The sequence below is a fragment of the Cyrtonyx montezumae genome, unplaced genomic scaffold (genome assembly GCF_038088225.1).
Source record: "Cyrtonyx montezumae isolate F1298 unplaced genomic scaffold, pur_monq_1.0 scaffold_3, whole genome shotgun sequence".
NCBI classification, from domain to species: Eukaryota; Metazoa; Chordata; class Aves; order Galliformes; family Odontophoridae; genus Cyrtonyx; species Cyrtonyx montezumae.
The window spans coordinates 110,751,087-110,770,432 of NW_027072034.1; the positions used below are offsets into that span (position 1 = coordinate 110,751,087).

Genomic DNA, 19,346 nt, shown 5'->3' on the forward strand with positions numbered 1-19,346 from the left:
GCGGTGGGCGTGGTCAGCAGAAGCGGGCTGGGAGCTTCCGCGGCGCCGCGCGGTGGTTGGGCAGGGAAACGGTTCGGCGTTTCGGGCCGTCGTTCTTTGCTCTTCTACCGTCAGCATGGACTCGCGTAAGCTGAGCGAACTGCGGGCCTTTGTCAGGCTGTGCAAGCAGAACCCGAGCTTGCTGCACACCGAGGAGCTGGGCTTCCTGCGCGAGTGGGTGGAGAGGTCGGTCATGGGCGGCCGTGGGGAGCGGAATGGGAGGGGGGGCGGCACGTGGCGGCGCGCGGCCCCGCCGCGTGGCTGAGGAGGGGGGCGGAGGGGGCGCGGTGCTGTTGTCGTGGGTTCGAATCCCGTGGCGAGGAGTAGCGTGGCAGCAGCCCCTGCGTACCTGGGGCTCGGGGTCGGTCTGGGTCTGTCCGTTAAATGCAACAAATTACTTATTCGGGTTTCTGTGCGGTGATGCTTCAACTTTTTCGTACGCCTGAAAGCCGGTGTCCTCGGTGGGGATATTCCTACTTAACTCTGCTAGGTTTCGCAGCGCGTATGCGCAGGAAGGGAAGGCGCGAGATGCTTGGACCTTCCGTGGGCCCTCAGCCCCATCGCTAACGTGCAGGATCTCAGTGCCTCGCATCCATCCCTCTGTTGTGTAATTCTGGATGTGTGAGCAGAGGTTTTGGGGCGGGGAAGAAGTGAACGCGGGCTGCCTTTGGCCAAAGGAAGCGTAATAGGGAACGGAGAAACGATCTCTTGATTGCTCTTTTTTTTTTTTTTTTTTTCCCCACATAGCGCAGTGCTCATCTGTCCGAATTAGATTTTGTGAGACACCTTGAGCCCAACTTGGAATTGTTCTGGAACCCAAATCCTGCTTTCTTTTAGCCCAGGCTGTTCTTAAAATACATGATTGGAAGCTGGAAAGCTTGTTGACCTTGAATTTGAGGCTTCAGTCTTCTTCTAGTAGATGTAACCAGTAAGCCAGGCTTTGAAAAGGCTTACTGTTTTTTCATGTTGTTTAAGTTGGATCCGTTATTTGGATCTTAACTTGGGTGATGTTTCTGAAGTTGTAGTTTCTCTTTGGCTGCACATCCTCAAGAAGTTCCAAGGATCACCCAGATAGTTCCCATAGTGTCTCATTCCTTGAAGCAAAACTCCTGTGCCCTTCCAGTTTCTCTTGCATATGTGCCTACTCCTTCCCCCTCTGTGCCAAACCAGTTGTGTTGTTCCTCATGGAGTTGGTTGAGCGTGTTGAGTTGCTGGACACAAATGTTTTGATTTTTTTCCTTTCGGAGTGTCTGTAGTCAAAGCAATCAAGAACTGTTTGAAGATAAGAATGTGGAGCAGAGGATGGGTAGGAGAGTAGTCCTTGCAGCAGCCTGCCAGTAGATATGATTAGATGTTATATGAAACAGCTGGAAAATTCAACCTGTGCTTATTTCTGCTTGCTAAACCAAGTCAGTGTAATATAGAAGTTTATAATATATTGAGGGAATGCTGTCTGTATAGAGAGTACTTTTCATTGTGTAGTGAGGGAAAGTCATGGATATTGCAATGCATAAAATAAATGAAATGGTTTTCTTGGCAGCATTTCTTAAAAAATGCATAAGCATTTTAGATGAGAAAAAACATCACGGTAATAGCTATTTTCTAGTTCTGTTAAACGTTTTGATCTCTGTTTCAGAAGTAATTATAGCGTTAATAGTAACTACAGTAATAATATCTGGTTGTGAATTGAATGAAAACTTGCATTTTCAGGAAAAAATATCAGTTTCAGCCAGAAAGGCAGCTTTTCTTTGTGAGAATGGGTGTGTGATACACGTGAGCTCAAATTATGGGGGAGACCTAATGTGCACTGCGTTAGGAAAGCATGGTTTATGTACTTTTTAATTGCTTTTACAGTGAATTGCTTTGTCGTATTTTTTGTCACAACAGAAAGCTGAGGTTATCAGCAGGACTTGAGTCAATAAAATACTTGCCATTGTTTCAATAATCTTATTGTTTTTTCTCTTCTAATTTGCTGAAAAGCATGGGAGGCACAATACCACCTGCTCCAGCCAGTACTTCTACAGATGAGACAAATAAGGTGAGATGTAAGGACTTTGTAATTACACAGTAACATTTGGACACTAAAGAATGATCGGGCAGGAAGAGAGAAACAAAAATTGCTGTTAAATTTTACCTAAACAGTATGGGTGAATACACTGGGGTGAATTGTGGAAGTTAAATCTGAAGCCTGCTCTACTGTGTCTTGTGGGCAACAGTTTGTTACAAATGGCTTTCTAGTTTGTTTCAGTTGTTATCACGCTCCATTTCCTTAATCCTGAATGCCTAATGTTCTCAACAATGCAAATGGCAAACATAGTCTTGATTGCTCCTTTTTATGCAATCATTGTTGGTTTATAAACCTCTTATGTAGTCATCACTGGCTCAAATTATAACTTTGCATGACAAGAAGTACCAGCAAGCATGTTAGGTGGTAAGGAGTTGAACTGTCAACTTTTTAAGACAATATCGTGGAAGGGGTTTTTTATTATCACTTTAAGGGGAGATAATAAATTTGGCTTTTAGATATTTATAGGAGAATTTTCTCAAGCTTGAATTTATTTTTGGAAAAAGCAGAATATTTATTTTAGGTGCAGTGTGCTGGAGTTGCTTGTTAATTAGAACTCCATTGGAGGATTGTTTATGTGCAGTGAATATAGTCTGTGACACTGAGTGTATGCACACAGCTTCTGTCTGTGGTAAAGGAGGATGTGCTGTGTGATGGGATAAAGAGGAAGGTAGTCAAGTAGTTAGAAGTTGATAGGAAAACATTTGGAAAAAAATATTGTAAACGTGTAAATAGCAAATATCTCTGACCTGGATAAATAAGAAAACAAATTTCATCATTCATGCTAGCTTATTGTTCCCTGTAGAGGACCTTAGCTTAAAAGTATTAGATTGAGAGAATTTTTATCCAGAGGATGTGTCATGGAGGGCTGGAAGGCTACAAGGGCTAGTTAGTATTCATTGCAAGACTGCTTCAGAATTGGGTATTGTCTGGATCATTTTGTTTTGCTTATTGAATTACACAGTTTGAAAGATAGGCTTTACCAATAATAGAAGTTCATGAGTCAAGATTTGGGCTTTAAGTTATTTGCATGCATGACAGACTTAATCTCAGAGGAGGAAAAATGGAGATTTGTATCTTGAAAATAATTGCTTAGCCTTAGAGCAGTAGTATGCTTTGAGGATTCATTCTGGACTGTTGGATGCCCTGCTATTTGTTAGAGTGGGAGTAGAATATCGGTCAGAAATACGTGCTTACAAATACATCTCTCTTTCAGGGCAAAACAGAAGAGCAACCAGAGGAACCAGTTAAATCTCCTGAGCCAGAAAGTGAAGAGAGTGACTTAGGTGTGGAAGATAGGTGACGCTATCACAGTTAGAACACGATTCTGGAAATCTCTGTAAATGTAGTCTAAACTTGCTATTTATTTATTTTTTCCCCAGAAATTGACAATGAAGGAGTGATTGAACCTGATAATGATGAACCTCAAGAAATGGGAGATGAAAATGTGGAGGTAAGAAGGGGAGAGATTTTGAGTTTAGTCCAGAATAACAATCAAGGGTGGGAAATTATACTACCTATTAGTGCTAATCCAAGATGGAATAAAAAATATTCTCCAAGATGGAAGCAAAAAAAATTTTTTTATACTATGATATAAATCTAAATTAAACAAAAACTTCCGGAGTCAGAAAGCTGCAGCTTCCTTTGATGCTGTCACAGCATGATAGTGACAAGCTGTACTCCATACCTTTTGGATTTTCTGTGTTTTCCATTTTGTTTGCTTATTTTCTTAGGTAACTGAGGAGATGATGGATCAAGCTAATGAGAAGAAGATGGAAGCTATCAATGCCCTAAGTGAAGGTCATACATTGTTCAGTTGTTTTCTAGTACATATTAAAGGACATAATGTTTGGTGCTCCTTTTAAAAACAAATTAACACAAAGAAACAAACCTTAATAAAGTATCTTTGACCTTTGTGAGTGCCTCCAAGAAGGAGAAAGCTTAATTCCTATTAGATATCCAAAACTAACTAGAACATGAAAGCTTTTTTAAGTACAGTCTTCCCCGTGTGGCTGTAATTTGGGGGAAGAGTTGCAGCATCTTAATTATACATCAACTGCTACAGTAGTTCTCTATGTATTATTGATGTCTCTGGTGGTTTGTTTTAATGCAGTGAAAAGCTGCATAATAAAGAGGTGACTTCCTACGTGATCGCATATGAAGTCAAACATACAAATTTAACTCCGAAAGGACACCTTCTCTTCACGATTCCAGCATTCATTTTGAAGTTTGTTCTTCAGTAATGTGGCAAGAATGAAAAATTGATTTTTCCTTTGATAATGTTCCATTCAAGATGTAGCTGGGGGAATAGCACTGTGTAAGGCAGGTTTGGCAAGTTGGGTGTAGTCATTGCATAACGATGGAAACTTTACTGGTGCTCTTTTTCAGGTGAACTTCAGAAGGCTGTCGATTTGTTCACAGATGCTATCAAGCTGAATCCTTGTTTGGCTATCTTGTATGCCAAGAGAGCAAGGTGAGTCATGATAAACTAGTGATTTATGTTTCTGTCTCAAACCTAAATCAAGCCTTTGTTTGATTAATGGATAGTTCTTGCTTTTTGTATGTTTTTTTGTATCTGTTTGGTAGGGTCTAGTGAAACAAACAATACATTGTATACTCTGCGATTGAAGTGTTGTAGTAAATACAGCAAGTTAGTGATTTAATTAATTCAGAATCCAAAGGCAGCAGTTCTCTACATACTGTGTTTTTTTACTACTTGTTTTAACAACTAATGTTCTGGCGGTGCCTGTTTCTGATCTATTTTTGAGTAGTGTTCTGAAGGATGGTCCAAGTCTTAACACTCAGAGCCCTTATACTGGGTCAGTCTAACAGCACACCTCATCCAGTGTTCTACTGCTGTCAGTAGCTGGGTTGCAGGTGCCTATAGAATAGAATATGAATAAGGCAGGTAGGGTGATACTCCTGGAGTTTTTTCAGCCTTTGGGTCTTCTCATCTTATAGAATTACTTGAAGCTATATCACTGTGCTTAATTGCTCTCAATGGCTTTTTCTCGTCTTGCTATGATGTTGTCAGTCTCCCGTTAAAAAACAAATCAGTGTTTGCAGTAAGCAAACAAAAGCAAGTTTCAAGCAATAAGCTTGAAAGCTTAACTAAATAAATTGATTCTTTGTTTCTTGCCTTGAATTTGCTGTTTCATTTGCTTCCTACTTGTTTGTAAAGGAACTAGGACTCTTCAAAGGTTCCTTGTTTTTGATCTGCCTACTGCCTCTGATTTTTAATAGACTTAAGTTGTGGTCTGGGTTTTTTGTTTGTTTTTAGGTATGTTTTCTGTTCCAGGCTATAAGGTCCTAATCTCTTCCCTTGTACAGGAGGGAGCAGCTCTGTTCTTAAGATGATGCTGCTTTTCTTGGAATGTTTTTAGTTCTATTACAGCCTTTTTGAGATAGAAGAACTGGACCAAAATTCCACACAGTATTCAAGTTGAAGTCCATTATTGATTTAGACATTGATGTGATTATGTTATTCTGATTGCTTTGAGTACAGTCTTCGATTTTGTGCTTTTTGACATCTCTGTATTGAGCAGCTTAAGAAACTGTCAATGAGATCAGTTGAAATATATGTATAGTACTGTATTAGTTGAAAGAATGCTTTCATGGGGGCTTGCGAAGACGTGAAAACGTTTGAACTAAGGCACTTCATACACCATCAAAAGAATTCAGGGAGCAGCTCAGAATGAGATCTGCTTTTTGTAGTTGGTTAGGCTAGATGATGCAGCAGTTGCTCCTTTGTATATATTATATAACAACTTACTGTTGTTTCTTATTATTCTAATAATTGATCCATATAACCAGTATGATAATTATCTCTTTATCTTCCATTTTTTTGTGTTTTTTTAAAGACTATGGAGTGTATAATGCTGCTAGCTTTGTCTTGTTCTGCATGTTAGATGCTATTGTCTGTAGATGGTAAGCAACGTGAAATTGAAGTGCCTTTTCCATTTCTTTATCTTTTTCAACACGTTAAAGTTGTTCTTGCTGGCAAGGCTCAACTTTGAACATTGAATGCTTGCACTTCTTGCTGATGATTCACATACCACTGGGAGGGGGGAGGGGAGAACTAAATTTCAGTGGCAGTTAGCACTACAAAATTTTTTGAACGTTGCTTTTTAAATGCATCTCATTAGCCTGTTAGTCATCCAAAAATATTTCCAGCTGAAGTTAGTAACTTGGTATTTCAATACATACAGTAAATGTTTTTGTTCCCACAGTGTTTTTGTGAAACTACAGAAGCCAAATGCTGCCATTAGAGATTGTGACAGAGCCATCAAGATTAACCCTGACTCAGCACAGACTTATAAATGGAGGGGGAAAGCGCATAGGTAATGAACTGTAATTGTTCTGTGAAAGTAGTTGTAAGCTAAGAGTCCAGTATCTTAAGTCTATGTCTTTAAAGAAAGGAAGGATGATGGTGACTTATTGATGGTGGCTTAAGAATAATCCTTCTGGCATTGACTTTTACGTTTTTTCCCCTCCTTTGATAATCCATCTTCTAGTGACTTACTGTCATTTGGAAGGTTGCTTTCTAATCATTTGCTAAAGATTATGAGCTGTGTGGGTTTTATTTGTGGCATGGAGCCTAAGTGAGAAGGCTGGAGCATGGTTTGGAATAATATCTCTGTCTGTAAGATGAAGTATTGTGACCCCCTAGGAATACCAGCATTCACTTAACTCTTTGATTATTACAAGTTTGTCTAAACAAATGATAAAGTAGTGCTGTACAGTAGTTTTTATAACTGTTTCGGTTAAGACATGGTGCACCCAGTTAGATAAGATGTTTAAATGCTGAGTAAACGTGCACTTATGCTTGATTTAGCAGTAGTGTAGACTTGTATGGAGCACTGAATATATAGCTTAACTTAGCACGTGCCCAGTTTTGCTGAATGTTTATTAGTGTCCTTTACATGTTTATGTGAAGTACCTTCTCCATGAGAGACCATTCTTATTCATAGCAAAGAATGATACGAGCCAATTTAGTTTTTCTTCCTGATTTTTACATCACACGAGTTACTGTAAAGATATGAAGCAAACAAGCATGACTCTAATAGCATCATAGTGCACGTACTACAGAAAACACTAAGATTGTTAAACTTGGAACTTCTACATGGCATTCAGCATCTTTTTCTAAAGCTATGTGATTGTAAAAACATGGAACTACTACTAGAATTCAGTTTGCTTTTAGTCTTCTAAGTGTTACTTTCTGAATTCCAGACTTCTGGGTCACTGGGAGGAGGCTGCTCATGATCTTGCACTAGCCTGTAAACTGGATTATGATGAAGATGCTAGTGCCATGCTGAAGGAGGTGCAACCAAGGGTAAGTGGGAAGGTGATAATGGAGGGCCCTTTTTGTTTTAGTGCCATTGCTGTCTTCAGATTCTTGGGACATGCATTGTGTTGTGGGAATGTTCACATGTCAACATCAGTGTTCATCTGACACTTCAAATTGAGCTTATAAGTGATTCTCTGAATTCAGTCACTGCTGTCTTGATTAACTGTTTGGAAATTTGGTCTCTGGGACTGAGTATATAACTGAACAATGAAATGTTCTTTTTTAAAACCTTAATAGAAAAGTTTGATGTAGTTGAAATTATACAGGCATTGTTATCATGGTGGTGTCTCTGTTGTTTTGTTTTTTTTTCTGTTCTGCATTACTTTTCCATAGAACGTTTCCAAACTCATCCTAAACATTTTACATAGGAAGTGTTTTTGGCTGTGGGAAGTACTTTTGTTTGTCTACCCCACGAGGGCAGCATAAACCCTTCGAGACCAATGTTCAGTTCTTCTCAAGTGATAGATCCCAGCACTGTTCTAATGAAGTGCTTGTGTAGCATCTGTAAGATCATTGATTGTAGGCTTTCTTTCTCTTCTCCTTTACACATTCCTTTGAAGCAGTTTGTTGACCACAGGTTGAAATCATTGCATTTTTCTGAGTTTACATTGCAAGGTCTGGAGGAGGGTGGGGATGGGGGGTTTACACCTACTGTCTGCAGATCCACTTCCAAAAATAGACCCACTTCTGGACAAAGCTGGGTCCATTGCAACGCTTTGGTGACGTGTCAGGAAGGGTAAAACGTGCTGTGCAGCAGCTGTGGGACAGAAAGGAGTGTGTGTGGGGATGGGGGAAAAAGGGGTGAAGAGTGAAGGAAGTGGACAGCCCTGTAGACACCAAGGTCAGTGAAGGATGGTGATGCTCCAGGTGCTGGTGCAGGGATTTCTGCGCCTCCTGTGGTGAAGCAAGTTGTCACCCTGGAGCCCATGGAGAACCCCATATCACAGCAAGTGACTGTGAAGTAAGGGAAGCTGCAGACTTTTAAGGACCTTGTACTGGAGCAGGCTCCAGTGGCAGACCCAGGCTGGTGTGGTCTGTTCCTGAAGGAGTGTACCCCCATGAAAACCTGTGTTGGAGTAGATCATGAAGGAACGTATACCTTGGGAACAGAAGAAATGTGTAAGGAGAAGGGAGCAGCAGAAAGGAGCTGTTACAAGTAGGCTGTAAGCCCTCTTCTCAGACCCAGCTGTGCCACTTGGAAGGGAGGAGGTAGAACTGTTAGGAATAAAAGGCTGAAGTTAAGACTGGGAGGAAGGAGGGCTAGGGGAAGGTGTCTTTTACTTCTATCATCGTTTCTCATCATTTTAATCTAATTGGCAGCAAGTTAAATTAATCTTTCTCAGGTTGATTCTATCTTGCAAGTGGCAGTAACTGATAAGACATTTCCCTGTTGTTGTCTTTACTCCTGAGATTTTTCATTGTTTCTGTTCTCCTGTTGAGGTGAAGAAACAAGAGAATGGCTCCATGGGCATTGGCAGCCAGCCGAGGTTAACCTGACAAATGCATAAGCATTCCCATAGCAAGTAGCTCAAGTTTTCAGTCTTCCTGCCTTGTCTTTACAGACAAAACTCTTGCCAGCAAAACAGCAGCTACAACCATCTTACAAGCAATTAGTCTTCTCTGTCAGAGACTATTGATTTGTAGCAGACAGATCTTATGTTTTGACCTTTTTTTTAACAAGAGATATACTTAATGATTGGCTGAGAGGGAACACTTTTTTTTCTCTTAGTTTTGATCTGCAGATGCACAGAAAAAGGAGAGTATGCCTGTGATGTGTTGCGAAGCACTTGGTAGAGGTGTGCCAATTTGTGTATGCAGCTTGAGGGGAAAAGTGTGTGATCTTTCCATAAAGTGAAAATGATGGTCACTATTCTATTCTATTTGCTGATTTGTTCACTCCCAGCTTTTGTAGTACTTTTTAATTAGTAGCTCTTCCAATTTGAATAATATTCTAACTTAACTTGCCCTGAGAAATACTTCAAAACCTTGAAAGTTAACACTTTAGAAACTTTTGTTTCACTAAACAAACAAACCAAACTAATGGAGCTATTTCATAGTTATAACATCAGACTCTGATGGCATGTACTGCATTCAGTGTCAGTCCATTCTGTTGCAAGCAGTGTGCTTTCTCTGGCAGATGTGCTTCAAGAAAGATATGGTAGGAAATCTATATCTAATAGTTAAAATAAGTTTTATCACAAGTTAACAACTTATAAATCATTTGTTCTTTTAAAGGGCATTTTGAAAGAATAGAAGGGTATCCTTGTGTAAGAGAGATACTTTTGTTTCTCAACCTTGACTTATTGATTTTATTTTTTTAATTATTTTTTATTTTTTAAAATTTATTGGAACATTACAGAGTTTCTGTACTATATGGTATTGTCCAGCTCTGCAAATTGTGAAATTAACTATGTTTTGAAGTGTTACAAAGATACATTCTGTTTTCAGGAGTAATGTTGCAGTTAGAATTCTTTTAAGATAAGTCCTGAGAGAGGAGCCTTAGAGAGTTAATTGTTAAATTTCCTCTGTTGGAGCTGTACTGTTGTTGGAGAAAAAGACAGGAAACAAACTTGCTCTCTACCTGCCCTCTCTTTGGTTCAAATAATCTTTGGGCTGTTTAAGTCTAGCTGTATATGCTGCCAAAGCAACTGGAACAGCAGTAGCACTATCTGGAAAGTGTGTCTGTGCAGGAGGAGTTGCATTTATTGTTACTGTGCTAGTGAAAATTCCTTTTTCAGGAGCAATTGCTGGTGTTAGCCCTGTAGGAATAAATATTTCAGCATGAAAGCAGGAAGGAACATGTAACGATTAAAAGTTATGGCTATGGTGTAAGTCCTAGAGCTTTACAGGAAAAAATGGACTGGTGTGTGGGAAGTGCTGAGTCACAGCCTGAACCACTGAATGAACACCTGAGGGAAAGATCTGGTCAGCCCTGGGAGCACAGGTGAAGGTGATTCACCTGTGTGACCAGAAGGGGTTGAGCTAGGCTCCATCCCTCTTAGACCTCATTTAAGGGCTGACTGCCTGTGAGGAAGGATCTCTTGTTGGAAGTCTCTCCTTTTTGGAGTTCCTTACCTGTTGAGCTTAGAGATGGGTAAGCATTCTTTTTTTTTTTTTTTTTTTTTTCTGTTTGTGACATCTCCTTATTAGCACTGGTCTCTTTGGCTTTACAACCCTTACACCTGGAGTACATGGTCTGGTGAATCCAATGAGAGCATAGTACGTGCAAATAAATGATGTGGTAGAGGGGAAGTAGCACTTCTAGGATGTGAAGTCAAATTTTATTTTTAAGAACTGGTGAAAATAGATGATTACACCACTTACATGTATTTTATATTGAAATATGATGCCTAGTATGTTAGGAAGTAGCTGAAGTCTTTTAGTTGTATTGTAACAGGCTCAGAAAATTGCAGAACATCGCCGGAAGTATGAACGGAAACGTGAAGAGAAGGAGATCAGGGAGAGAATGGAAAGAGTGAAGAAGGCACGAGAGGAGCATGAGAGAGCACAGAGGGTAAATGCACTCAGGCTTTAGTATTGTTTAACAGTTTGGACAGTGGCATCGTTATTTTGTTTAAAATGAATTGCATGAGAGAATTGTTTTCACTTTAAACCTTAAATCTTAAGGAGTTTATTTTTTGGTTACTTGGCTGATTATGAGATGTGGAGAAGAGGGCCTTGTGCTGTATCTGTTGTGTATGACAAATACAGGCTCTGAAATCTCGAGCAATCTGTATTTCAGGAACTCAGTTAGTGTATGAGTGAACCAGAATAGTATTTGTCTCCAAAACTGGGAGTTTTTAACCAAAATAATCCATTGCATCTCCTCTGCACTTCCTGATTACTGTTTACTTCCTTCCTGTTTTAGCAGTATATTTTTAAAAGGTGTGTTAGGGGTTGGAACAGGTTCTAAAAATTAATATAACGGGTAAAAATTGATCAGATAGTTCGTGTTCAGTAAAAGCACACTCCATATAACTAATCTGCAAGAACGTACAGAAATAAGAGGAGCTATCACTACTTCTTTCTCTGGTTCTGTATATTGTGCTTTATTTGATAATTCCTATTGTCTCCAAGTATTAAACAGTCTCAGATATTTTTTTTTCTTCCTAGAACCCTTTGAGTGGTAGAAAGCAGGCTGCAATTTCTTAGCTTTGTTTGGAATTACACACTTTCTTCTACAGGAGGAAGAAGCAAGACGGCAAGCAGGAGGAGCTCAATTTGGTGGATTCCCAGGTGGCTTTCCAGGTATGTGTTTTTTAGCACCAGTACTTCTTACCTGAGGTACAAGTGACTGGTTGTTTTTGTTGTTGTTGTTGTTTTTCCTCATGTATGTCATTATAACCACAGTTTAGGTAGCATTTATTGAAGATGGGAAGAAATGTTTTATGAAGTTTATAACTTGTTTGTAAATAACTGAGCAGTAGTGGGGGGAGGGATGATTCTTTCTTGTAATTGCATTGTTTATGGGTAACGAGAAGAGGGAAGACTAATCAGTAACAACAATTAATGGAATGGATTTAGGTTTGAGAAAGGAAAGATGAAATGTTGGTGTAGTAATATGTGCTGAAAACGTAGTGTAGAAGGTTTTCTGATTTACTTAGGGTGGCCTGGAGCCATCTTGCATAAGAACTGTAGTCATGAAGTTGAAAATTGAGTTGAATGTTAGCTTCCAAACGTTGCAGTTTTCCCTATTGTTTAATGGAACAGTTTCTCAAAGGAGGTGTTGGAATTTTTGAACAGTTCCATGAAGACTTTCTATGTCATTTGTGGGTACAGTAAGTAGCAATAAGTAAGAGAAGCAATAACAAGAGTGCTTGAAGATCAAATTGTAGTTGTGGTGGGTTAAATGCATACTTCAAATAAATCAGTTTCTCAAGGAGAGCAAATAGAGACCATCTCTGCCTTGGGGATTTTTTGTTATGATTTTGAATTTTTTTTTTTCAAACCTAAAGTTCTTACTGGAAGGTGAATGTGCCAACTGTAGAGTCTAGCTCTTTGTACACAAATAATGAGATTCTCCTGTTCGATTGTGTTAAAAACACTGATGAAACAAGTTGCAGGTTTTCACAGAACCCCTGCTTTCCATTAAGTGGAACAGCTCTTTGCTTTGTGGAAGGCATGAAATTGAAGCTATATGGCAGGATGTTTTGTTTGCTTTGTTCCGTCTCAGTGAACTCCTGTACAGATGAATTAAATGTTCTTCATCATGCATTCTTGTGTCTTGGGGTTTGCAGGTGGATTTCCTGGGGCTATGCCTGGAGGTATGCCAGGAATGGCAGGTATGCCAGGTCTCAATGAGATTCTCAGTGATCCAGAAGTCCTTGCGGCCATGCAGGTGAGTATTTGATTAGAAACAAAGCTAAATGCTTAGAATGAGAGAGGAACAGATTAGGTGAGCAGAGAGAATTTAAAAAAAAAAAAAACGTGGCCCACTGAATCACAGGAGGGATGCTTGCTTGTTTCTGTTGTGAAATTTTCTTCTTGTTTGTGTGTAGCTGTTCCAGACTGTCTGGAAGCTGATTTTTCAAACTGACAGGAGCTTAATTAAAAGGTTTCTTGTTATTTCCTCATTTTCCTTTCCTTCTGCCATAGCAATATTTACATATAATAGATAAAATTGTATACTGGATAGAGTTTGTAAGCTTTTTTTTTGAGTCTCTGGTTATTTTCTACACAGTATTTTTCCTTTTTTTGTGAATGCACACACACTGTGGTGAGTTAATTATGCATGAATGAAGAATTATTGTTAATAATGTTGCAAAATAATGTTGCAATAATGCTGAGAATTGCCTTTTTCTTCAGTGAAAGGAGAGGCAAAACGGTATCAGAATAGTTCTACATCTGGTATTTTCTAAATTTATGTTGAGGAAGCATACCTTCCTTGGTAGGTGAAATGCTGTGACACGATGGAAAGCAGAGCAATGATAGCAGGGTAGCAGAGTCCCAGGCTGCAGTAAGTGAGGATAAGCCCAAGTACAGCAGATGTGGATACAGAAACAAAAGAAAATACCTGCTTACCCTTGGAAGGCCTCAGCTAGGCAGGGATCTCCAATGAACTATCCTTGCCTCCACTGCTAACCCTCAAATGAGGTCTGGGAGGGGGTGGGTCCTGGTTCTAGCCCTTCTGGTCACTTAGGTGCATTGCTTGCATCTGATTCAGGTTGGCCTTGCCTTCCCACCAGGTGTTCAGTCACTGTTTCAGGCTGTGCTTAGCATTTCCACTATAGTAGACTGGACTAGCTACTAAATTGCTAAGTTGCTTAGGTCACTGAACAGCTGTGGTTGGCATATAAATAAATAAAAGTATCACAAGGGATTGTCACTTGGTGTGCTCTGAAATCATAAAAAAAGGCATAGCTTTCCATGTAGAAATTCATTTTGCTGCCACAGACAGCAATGTTGTCTTGCATCAAACCATCCAAAACAAACAACAGCAACAGCAAAAACCACATGACTTGCAGTTGCATTCATTACCTGGCTCATGTATGCTGTAATACAGGACTTTGAAATTGGAGTTGGTGAAAACAGCTTTGAAGTGCAGTTAAATGTTAAGTGCTTAATACGTGCCTTTAGAAAGGCTCAGTTGCCTGCTAATTATATATACTCCAAAATGTTAGAGTACTCTGTTGCAAGAACGTGTATTGACAGTGTTTTCTGTAGAGTCTGTTAGCAATGCCTTAAGACCCCTTTTGCACAATATTTAAATCTAGGTAAGATTTAAATATCTGTGCTTCCTTCTACCTAGTAAAATGTCTGACTGCATTCTTATATCCTATCTGAATCAGCAGTGCAAGCTATGGTCTTAAAAGAATATGTTTTACTGCTTGACTTGATTCTAAAGCTGCACTGAGCAGAGTATGTTGAAGGATACTGGGAGCTGATAGCTGTTGCAGAGGCTAAGGATGAGGTGCTGCAAAAAAGACTGAGGATACTAATTCACACAAGTCTCTCCCAAGTCATTAATCTTCAAGTGTTATTTTAACTGAGCATGTGTGGACTCTTTTCATAGTGAAGAGTAACTACTGAGTTTTCTGAGGTTGAAGGCCTTTTTTCCAATCTCTTCTGGATTAGTAACTGTTACCATCTTTGTCACAGCTCTCCTTGAGATTACATCAACATTTATTAACTTGTAGTTCATTTCATGGCTTCTTAGCTGTGCCAGTTGTGTTTTCTTTGCAATGAGTTCTGATGTATGTAGCTCACTCTGAAAGTAATGTCTCCTATTTATTTCTATGGAAACTACAATGGATACAAAGAGCACAATAATGCTGTTTAATAGAGCAAACTATGTTAAAAATGCTATTTTTTCAACATAATCAACACCATTAACTGCATTTTCTTCAGTGATGAATGAGAACCTGCATACCACACTTATGAAAATCTGCATGGCTGTCTGGAACATAGCTTGTCTTTCATGTGAATCACTGTCACCACTGCTGAAGCATACCACCCGTGACCTCACTGTGCTCACATCCACTGTTCAATCTCCATAAATGTTCAGCAAGCATCAGTGAATCTCAATGTATGCCTTTTTTTCCACATGGAGGAATTCAGTGATAAGTGTTTGCTTTGTGCATGCTGCCATGTCAGGCACCGTTTGGTCAGCCTGCCCCTCTGCTGCCCTCCATCACGTGGCAGCAAAATGTAACAGAATATTGGTGAGAAGGTTCAGCTTCTACTTCCATACCACTGGTATTTTCCTCTGACATTGTGAGCTGACGTAATAAAGTAGGAGGCATTACTTTCAGAGCAGCCCTCATACGTTATTTTCATTTCACTTGCCCCAAACTTTATAGTCACCAGAAGAATTAGCTGAAATGGTAACCTAGTATGGGAGATCTGGGGAATGTTTTGCTTGCTGTTACCATTTTGGCTGTCTGGAGGGTGTTGTAGTATTCCATCTCTTCTGTGCACAACTTCTAAACATAAATGTCATGTTGTATACAGAGAAACACAAGCAGTTGAGGTCAGATTATAAACTATGTTTTTAAAAGAATGATGTGTAAGGTGCATCTAAGGGTTGTATACTTGCTGTGTAGTCATTTTTGCATCCAAAATTCAGTCCAGATGTGTAATGTATTAAAAATTGATGGTGGTAACTGTTTTCCCTTACCAGTGTTATTCATTCATCTGCAGCTGAAGACAGGACCATTACAAAACGGAATGTTTCACTAACGCTACCTATACTGTGGTTTCCATTGAAGCTTAGGTGCTACTTAATTCCACATTGACATTTAAGTAACAGACTTGAGCCTTGGCTGTGTATCAGAGTTTATAATGTTACAATGTTTTAATGTTATGTTTGCAGGCTTTCAAGGAGTCGCACATGAACGGTATAATCTACTTGTTGTGAATTCATGGTGCACCTAGTGTGAAATTGAATACTTATTACTAATTTAGTTATGCTTGAATAAGGTGCATTGCCTAAGCTTATTCATCTTTATGCTCAGTATTCATATACACATTTGAAGAAACAGATGTAACAATACAGTATGGCCTTTGTAGGCTTAGATGCTATTCTGAAATTGGAAAGTGAGGAGGTTTGAGTTTGTGCAAGTCATCTTCTTTCTGTAAGAATCCTGTAGAGTGGAGGAAATCTATCCAGTGCTTTTTTGAAACCTTACTGTCTTTAGTTTTTAGAAAATTGGTGTCCCTTTCATAGGGGAGATAGCACTTGTAATTCTTCTGTGAGAAAGATAAGGCTTGGCTCTTCTGGTTCTCAGCGGGTGTGTCTTAACTGTGTGGGTTGATTTCATTGAGTACACACCCACCCAGATGCAATTTTGAATCAGACTTGTTAAACAGCTTTAGTCTGTTTCTGTTGCTACAATAGATATATGGTGGGTGTTACTATTGCACATAACATCTTCTGAGGACACTAGTTGTTTTTTTATAGTTTCCAGAAAATAAGCCTGTAGCATTGATAGATGTCTGGGGAAGATTGTATCTCCTGTCAAAGCCACTTAAATACAAGAAAGAGCAGCAGATGAAATTACAGCTTTGTACTGGACATAATAAACTGCCTGTATTATTTTTTTTTTCTGGATTAAAGAAAGCTTGAATCTTTCGTGCACAAGTTGCTTATAACTGAAACATTTTTCTACATTGAGTGGTAAAACTGACCTGTGCAGATCTATCGAAGAACATCATACAGAAAGTGCTTGCGTGAAATGAGTAAAAACTGTTCTACATAGGGTCACTCCAAAAGTAATGCCTCCTATTTATTTCCATGGAAACTACAATAGATGCAAAGCTCACAATGATACTGTGTGATAGAGCAAATTCTTAGCTGCAAAGCACTATTTTTTTTAACAAGGTCACCACTATTAGCTGTGCATTTTTGTCAGCAGTGAACAAGAGACTGCGTTCTGTGCTTGTAAAAACCTGCACCAGTGTAGCTGATCTGCTGCCACCACTGCTGCAGTGCACCACCCATCACCTTGCAGTGCTTAATGTCCACTGTTTGATCTCCATAAACATTCAGCAAGTGTCAGTGAACGTCAATGAGTGTCATTACTTTCTGAATGGAGGAATTCAGTGACACGCCTTTGCTTCCTTTGCACTTCCATTTTTGTCAGACTGCCCCTCTACTGCCATCTGTCACACAGCAACAAAACATAATGGAATATTGGTGGGAAGGTTTAGCCTCTACTGCCATATCACCAGTGTCAGCCTCTCATGTAAGGGGCCAACATAATAAAGTAGGAGGTGTTACTTTTGAAGCAGTTGTTGTAGTTCAGTGGAGGCCAGAGGTATGCTGGCAATACAGAAAAAAAGTATTAGTGTTTTGCTTACTAAGTAGGGAAGATGCTCTGTATTCTTTTGACTAGTGTCTTTAACGTATATGTGAATGCATTTATTAACTGTAACATAGCTGTGCCACGAGAGAAGATTTTCTTTCAGTTGTGATTTCCAAGAGGAAATTGGGAATAACTGAGTATCAGATGTATTTTTTAAATCTGGATGCTGCAACATCATCTGCTCGTTGTCCAGCAGATTAAAGTTTCTTCTAGAAAGAAAATGGATGAAAGGGATGCATAGCAGCTATTGAATGGAGGGGGTATTCTGCTATGTTTGGTATGTGTTCAGATCTCTACTGTAGAGTTCTTCTGAAAATGCCCTTGTTCTTTTTTATGTCCTGCAGGATCCAGAAGTTATGGCTGCATTCCAAGACGTTGCCCAGAACCCAGCAAATATGTCCAAGTACCAGAACAATCCCAAGGTCATGAGTCTCATCAGTAAATTGTCTGCTAAATTTGGCAGTAAACCATAAAATCCCGGGTTCATAAAAAATCATTTTTGAATGGGAAGGATTGATTTGGCTAACCAGTGTTGCAATAAAACAAACCATTGTACCTCTGATCTTCTTAAGAAGAGAAACTGCATGTTCTAAGGAGAACTGCTCTCTAGCCACAAATGTTGACTTTATTCAGTGATTGGTTTACAGCACTCAAATTATATTCAGATGACCTAGTTTAAGCCATGCCTCCTTATCCAAGAGTTGCAATGTTTTATTGCAAGTATTAAATACAGTTTAATATTCTTGTAAGAAATATTCCAGGAGTGTAAGGTAAAAACCTCTTCTTTTTTTATTTGTTCCGTGGGGTTTTCTATGTTTCTTTTTCTTGGTGAACAGAAAGAAAAGAAATTAGATAAAATCTGTCTTAATCTAGTTAGACCAGAAAAATGGGCTTACTCACAAGTAGCAAAGATGGGATAAACCTGAAGAATTGATGGGATAAAGGAATTGCCTGCAAATACTAGTCTGTATATTTTTTTTAATGAGTGATTGACTTTATATATGTATTAAAATGATCAAAATAACCATGATAGTTAGTTACTCACTGGAACTTCTGGTAGTACTGCAAATATTACATTATTTTGATCACCACAGTTGTACAGCAAAGGTGCTGTCCTGTCCTTTGCACAGTGTGGCATGAAGTGCGTATTGCGGAGGCCGCAGAAGTTTTGCTACTTACTCAATTATTGTCCAGCATGTCTATGTAACGTTGGGTTTTTTGTTTGTTTCTTTTAGTCAGTTCATTGGGTATGGGAGAGCAGCTTACTGTTTGTGCTTGTGCTCTTGTCCTTGCTCAGTTCGCAGGTCCTCATCTGGTAGCACTCACCCTTCCTTGGGGTGTGCTTGCCAGGTTTCATCTATTTGGAAACTCTGGGGAAGGAATCTGTTCCCATTGCTACCTCTGTCTCATTGAATGCAAGTCATTGAGAGCATGTAAATACAGAGTTATAAATTGGTGACAGGGAGAATACCCAGCAAAGTTGCAGCTTGGAGTTCTGAATTGGTTTGAGTCCTTATGTGCTTACAGATAAAATGTACTGACCAGAGCCCTGTGTCTGTGTAGAGATGACTCTTCCTCCAGCGCATATTGTAGTCTTCCATTTTTTGGTGTGGTGGTTTTTTTTTTTGATTTTTTTTTTTTGTTTGTTTGTTTGTTTAAGAAAAAGAGAGTGGGGAGAAGGGAGAATGTATTTTTGTGATTTCATACATCCATGTTTTTGAGACTTGGGATGCAGAGGAAAAGATGAGGTCACTAGGACAGATGGAAACATTCTTCTAATGCTTATCAGTTCTAAGCATGTGTGTCCTTGAAGCTGTTTCTGTGCTGTTAGTGATGTTCGGTTGATTCCTCTACTGTGAGGGCCAGTGTTGCCTCTGTTTGTCTTAGCTAAAACATCTTTCTGTGGAAAAATGGACATAGTTAACTGTTCACCACCTGAGACTCAACATTCATTTGTTATTTTTCTGTAATTCCGTATCTTAAGCCATAACTGTTGCTACTATTTTTAACTAAATCTGGGTTGGTGTGGGAACTCAACAAAAGTAAATCCCCAAATGCTTTTTCTCATACTAATGACTCTGCAGAATAAAAT

At 39.3% G+C, this 19,346-nt stretch overlaps 1 protein-coding gene across 1 annotated transcript; it reads left to right on the plus strand.

The window, feature by feature from the left end:
* The first annotated feature begins 32 nt into the window (after positions 1-32).
* Positions 33-17,816, plus strand: ST13 (ST13 Hsp70 interacting protein). The gene is made up of 12 exons (XM_065742978.1): positions 33-225; positions 2,020-2,077; positions 3,321-3,390; positions 3,487-3,557; positions 3,838-3,904; positions 4,493-4,577; positions 6,334-6,444; positions 7,334-7,436; positions 10,849-10,965; positions 11,636-11,699; positions 12,689-12,789; positions 17,599-17,816. Exons 1-12 carry the CDS (start codon positions 116-118, stop codon positions 17,725-17,727), a joined length of 1,086 nt encoding a protein of 361 aa, XP_065599050.1. The 5' UTR covers positions 33-115; the 3' UTR covers positions 17,728-17,816.
* The last annotated feature ends 1,530 nt before the right edge of the window (positions 17,817-19,346 follow it).